Below are 6,000 nucleotides of genomic sequence, written 5' to 3'. Positions count from 1 at the left end.
GAATGCACGTCACTTTTCGCCTTCAGCGTGACGAGACGAACGAGGCGAATCAGCTTCTTCAAACGGCAACCTGTTTTGCTTTCCCACCATGCACGAGCCGCAAATTTCGGATTCCGGTTTCACGCTTCTGTCCACGTCGATGCCTTCGACCATTCCACTTCGGATGAGCTTCAGCAGATTCGTATTCCCGATGTGCCCGAAACGCCGGTGCCACAACGGTAGGCTGTTTTCCACACTTCCTGTCATCGCCGATTCCGGATGCTTCAGTTCCACGTCCAGCTCGTACAGGCGCCCTCTGCGACTGGCTGTACAGACCACTTCCGACTGCTTCATAATCCGCGCACTATTGCTTCCGAAAGTTATCTCCATGCCACGTTCCGTAATCCGTTTCACCGAGAATAAGTTCTTATACAGTCCCGGCACGTAGAGAACGTTGTGCACCGTACAGCTCAGCTTTTTGCTTCCAACAGTCGAGAACATTTCAACTTCACCAGCTAGAGCACTAGTGAGTTTAACCCCACTTTTTGCCACGTTTATCGTCACAGGCGTGTCGAGCGGCCGAACATTTTTAAGATAGCTTCTGGTACTCATCATGTGTTCGGACGCCCCGCTGTCCAGTACCCACTGGAAATCACCGCTACCCGACTTTGATTCGCTCGTCATGAAGGCTATGTCACTGTCGGTTTCCGCTGAATGGGCTTTACTCTGCTTCTTTTGCTGCTTTTCCGGTTTCTTCGACGATCGTTCCTGCTTCACTTGTTCTGGGCAGTTCGCACGCTTGTGTCCTGGTTTTCCGCAAGAGTGACACTTAAAATTGAAGTTCCTGCTCTTTCCCGCAAACGCAGTGCCAACTTCCTGCTTCACGACGAAATGCTGTCTCTTAACATTTTCGCTCAGCAGCCTCGTTTTGACGAACTCCAACGAACATTGTTCCACGGGCAACGTTTCCAGCACGGTGATGAGCTGCTCGTAGGATTTCGGCATCGACTGCAGCAAAAAGAACACTATAACGGATTCGTTGAATTTGATGTCCGCTGACTCCAATTCGCGAACAATCTTCTCGAACTCCAAAATGTGCTCTTCCATTGGCCGACGATCGTCGTACTTCGTCCCGGCCAACTGTTTCAGGAGAAAGAAAATTCCCGAAACTCCTTTCCGCTCGAACGTGTTCTGCAGCGTCAACCAGATGTCTCGTGGGGATGTTTTTCCGCGGATGTATTCCAGCTGTGAATCGGCAATCTTGTGGATCAGTATTGATTTACACTTGGCGTCCTCCTGCTTCCGTCGATTTCGCTTAGCCTCCTTCTCCGCTTTCACAGCAACCGTGTCCGCTTCATTTTCTCCGAAAAAATCTTCCTCTTCCAGCTTCTTCTCGACGCAATGACGTATACCCATTTCTTCCAGGTACGCTTCCATCCTGAAGCTCCAATTCGAGAAATTTCTCCCGTCGAAAAGATACACTCTTTGGACGCGGTCGTCCTCCATTTTATACGATCCGAAAAAAAAATTTCACTCGCAAACGAAACTACTCGCGACGCGCACACTTTCAAACAAACTTCCGTTACTATGGTAACCTGCTCGCTGGGCCCATAACCTGATGAGGTACAGAGTTAGCGCAGCAATGGTTTATTTGATAAAGAGAAAGATACAATTTAATGACAGTGTTTTTATAGCTACAGAAAAATAAAGAGCCTACTACTCAAGAGCATCGTAAAGGATATGTCGAAATGAAAAACTTATCTAGTTATCTAGATCGCGTGTCTGTTATTCAACAGAGTGAAGATGAGTTCGGTCGTTGGTTACACACGATTATCCCTAAGGTCTCGACGAGTGCATGGTTCAAGGGATTGAATGTAGGTCGTGATTTCATTCGCGTGATATCTCGGCTTATGTCCAATCACTACAACCTAAACGCGCATCTCTATCGCATTGGGCTCGCAGCAAACAATCTTTGTGATTGTGGCGATGGCTACCACGACATCGAGCATGTTGTCTGGTCGTGTATCCGGTTCCATGCTGCTCGCTCTCAGCTCTCTAGAGCACTGAGAGCACAAGGCAGACAATCGGAGATTCCCGTCCGGGATATCTTAGATAGCCGTGATCCTGATCTTCTGCTTCATCTATACCTGTTCCTCAGAAACGCCGATGTCAACGTTTAATGATGTTTCCTTCGTTGTGTCCCCGTTTCGTATCCCTCCTATCCGATCGATAAACTTTTACTTAGTCGCGGCAATACATACACACACTCTTTACAGATACACGGGCCAAAGGTTGTGCAGTCCACTGAACATTCAACAAGAGCCAAAGGTTGTACCGCTCATGACAACTCTACACGAACTGATGATTGCGCCGGCTAGTGACCATTCTATCCTGGATTCCTCGAGTCGAGAAAGATACACCACGCTAGATATGAGGTACAGACTAGGGGGGCGTTGCTGATTAATGGTCAGCTGCATCCCAATAGGAAGTATCCCGTGTCGGGCACACGTACAGAGCATTGGAGACAACAACATCCCAATTACGAAAACACTTGTAATACTAACCTCGAGCCAACCGCGAGTAATCGGTTACATATTACTAACATAGATAATAAAAAAAATTGTCAAAGTATTGGACTCCCGGCACTGTGAGGCTAACGCCATATGAGCCTTGATAAAAATATATATTTTGGAAGAAAAAAAAAACGACGCGACGCTCCATTGAGCTCGTCTATATTTAAGCACTGATTTCCAAAACAAAAATGTAAACGCGACATGACGCTCTACGCGGCATTCTGAGCCCAGCTTAACATTTTTGGCTGTATTTCTATCAAGACGGGTCTATGGTACTAGGTAAGGCCGTTTCGTCACTAAGTTGGTTAGGGAAGCGGTATATGAAAACAGTACGGAAGAAAGCAGAAGGGGAATTATTTGCTTGTAGCGTGAAAAAGACAGACTGATCACGAGCGAGCTTCGGCACTAGCGTATTGTGTTTTGTTTACAAACAAAGCACATTAGACTTCCAATATGGCTGAAGAGTGGTTATAGCAAGTTGGCCCACCTTAGGATATACTTCTAGACGCCTTGGTATTTCTCAAGGCGCTTATATTAATGTATAACAGGTGAAGCAACATCATCACTTCATTAAGAAGGGGATCACGGTTTGTGGAGCGGGGGTTGTTTGTTTTGTTATTACTAGGATACGCCATTTTTGCATTTTCACATGCGAGAGTAGTGTATATGAGAATGAAATTCTACAAAATCATTCTTTCTTTTTCACATAAATTCGCAAAACCCGAACATAGTAGGCATCGTTCGAATAAGCGTCGTAGCAGTTTGTAGAGCCGCCGGCAGCGTTCTGATGCTGTTTGTAAACAATACCGACAGCATTTCCAATATGGCTGAAAGTGCATTTCATATGATTGTTTCACCTGGTATATATAGAGGCGCCTTGGGTATTTCTATAAGAAAAATATACCCCTGCTGTCAAATTGACAGAGGTAATGGTTTGAATCTTTTCTTCAATATGAAAATGACAGAACAATCTTGAAAGCAAAAGAAACGAAGCATTCTGCATTTGTCACTATAAAATGAACACCTTCCAAAAGAAAGTGAGCACCATATTTCATTCCATTTTTGCGCCGCCATCGAATTCCCGTAGCATATTAAGAGCAGCGAGTTGTTTATCGTCAACATAATTGCAGTGATCTAAGCGTGGATATTAAATCGAATTAGTGAATTGCGTGTTATTTTTTGGTGCTTTTCGCCACTCGATACTTGTTTGCCTTTCCCCTTCCTCCCTTTATCCAACGCTATAAAACTTGTTAGTATATTTTGACATTTGCTGTGTCTGCTGCGTCGTCGATCCGTCGTTGCTGTCAGGAGAAGTCCACCAAAACAGCAAGAATCCTATTTTGTCTGCTCCATCGGGAGGAGACGCGTTTTTCTTTAGACGGCAATAACTAGGAGCCAGGTGTTGCTAATATTTTACTTTACAACTGTTTCGAGCACAGGATGTAAGCGGAATGCCTTCTTCATCGAGACCACGCGGAATATCTGGCACCGGATCGGGTGGATCTGGACGACCAGCTGTTACAGCGCCAATGTCCGAGCGGCAGCAGATGGCCCTCCTAATGCAGATGACTTCAACGTCGACAACCAACGAAGGAGGTAGGCGCATCCGCAGCAACTACAGGGACTGCTGGCTCGGTTGGGTATTCATTGTTTTTGTTTTGTTCCCAGAGCTTAGTCCTGGCTCGACAGGATCGAGCACAGGAGGAGCTGGCGGTGGATCTCATTCACGCCGGGATCGTATCAATGAAAGGGGTGAGACGGCACTTCACTTGGCAGCGAAAAAAGGGGACCAGGAAACGGTCAAGAAACTGTTGGAGCAGGGCTCCAACCCTAATGTGACAGACTTCGCGGGTAAGTTTAAATCTGCCTGAAATAAGTTTCAATCATGTTAGAGACGAATGAACTCTCTGAGTTTAAAGTCTCTTTAATTCAATACCGTTACCGTTCAATCATGTTACTCGGCAATACACGTTTCTACGTTGAATTGGAGAGTTCAGTCAAAATTCGGAACACTCAGTGGCTTAATTACCCCAATTACTAAAGCAATCGTAATACTTACAGGATGGACCCCGCTACACGAAGCCTGCAATCACGGCCATTACAACGTGGCTCTTGCTCTGATAAAGGCCGGCGCTAATATAAACGCTACAGGGCTAGAGAACGACACACCTCTCCATGATGCAGCTATCGTTGGGCAGCTGAAACTTTGCAAAATGCTTGTAGAGCGTGGTGCAGATCCAACGTTCAAGAACCAGAAAGGAAAAGCTCCTTGCGATGTCGCAGCGCAAGCTGTTTACAACTATTTGTTGCAAGCGAGAGGTAAGTGGAGGCCGATAGTTCAAATCGTTTTCTGATATCCAAAGAGTAAAGGGGATTGTTTGTTATCCATTTATCATAGGAAACGGTATAGATATCAAAAAACTATACAAAGTTTCGAGTCTGGCCATTGAGAATGTTCTATTAAATAAAAACATCGTTTTTTTGCTTTTGGTAGTAGTTTAGAAGATATGGTTCATTTGGGGAAATTAGTACTTTTTTTCCATATTACAACGATTTCAACAAACTATTGGAACTTAAAACAGCATCAAATGGAATAATTCACAGAACGATTGTAGACAAGGTTGCGAAAACAACCTGTAGATTCGCTGAGAGTTTCGAATTCAGAATCACAAAATCAATTTCAAATATTTTTTCCCAGTCAACTTCAAAGCCATTTTAGAGTTGAATGAATGTCACAGCTAGGGATTGTTAACCGGTTTTACCGGTAATACCGGGTCATTTTTCATTACCGAATTACCGGTAATTTTACAATCGATAACCGGTAATTTCGGTAATTTACTTTTACACCATAAATAATATTTGCCTTTATGCCGCTTCGAAATATTACTCGAGAATCAAAACAAGATCGAAAAAACACAGTGTTGCAGTGTTGCCCCGATTTTAGGACCTCCGAGCTTCAGCTTCAGAGCTGCTTGATCTAAAGACGAGACACAGGATAAGCTTCAGCGATGAAGAACAGACAGTGATAAAGGTTGATGCCCTCGTCGCTGTTAAACTGCTATGGCGGAAGAACTGCACCTTTTATCAAGCTGACGTCGGATTGCAATTTCTGTTAGAACAGCTATCGGAAAACCATCAGAAATTTCGAAGCAGCTACTTGTAGCCCTGATTGAAAAGATAAAGGAAAGGATGAACGTTTTGTTTAGACAGATATGTTCGCGTATATGAATAATCATTCTGCTCGTGGTCGTGACACAATTAATGATGACCTCGGCGTCTTCTATCAAACGTCACGGACTGCATTGATCAAGCAGGCATTTGAAATCGTTCTTGACTACAGACTTCAGTAGCTGGACAACAGGAGGGAAAAATCCACTGGACGATGCAGAACCTGCAGAATAGTTGAGAAAACTTGAACGACGATTGCAGCAATCAAAGGAAATACATG

At 44.5% G+C, this 6,000-nt stretch overlaps 1 protein-coding gene across 2 annotated transcripts in view; it reads left to right on the top strand.

Annotated features, from left to right (window-relative positions):
- The first annotated feature begins 3,492 nt into the window (after nt 1-3,492).
- The window catches only part of LOC129765235 (ankyrin repeat domain-containing protein 11), a 53,066-nt gene continuing 50,558 nt past the window's right edge, over nt 3,493-6,000 (top strand). Inside the window, exons 1-4 of one of the 2 annotated variants that reach the window (XM_055765313.1) lie at nt 3,493-3,589; nt 3,992-4,148; nt 4,221-4,403; nt 4,614-4,871. In XM_055765313.1, the coding sequence (XP_055621288.1) occupies nt 3,569-3,589; nt 3,992-4,148; nt 4,221-4,403; nt 4,614-4,871 (619 nt within the window). In that variant the 5' untranslated portion in view covers nt 3,493-3,568. The other variant, XM_055765314.1, reaches the window with a different exon arrangement.

Source organism: Toxorhynchites rutilus, chromosome 2, assembly GCF_029784135.1.
Source record: "Toxorhynchites rutilus septentrionalis strain SRP chromosome 2, ASM2978413v1, whole genome shotgun sequence".
In the NCBI taxonomy this organism is placed as follows: domain Eukaryota; kingdom Metazoa; phylum Arthropoda; class Insecta; order Diptera; family Culicidae; genus Toxorhynchites; species Toxorhynchites rutilus.
Note: the sequence above shows the minus strand (reverse complement) of the source record. Positions and strands in the feature narration are given on the sequence as shown.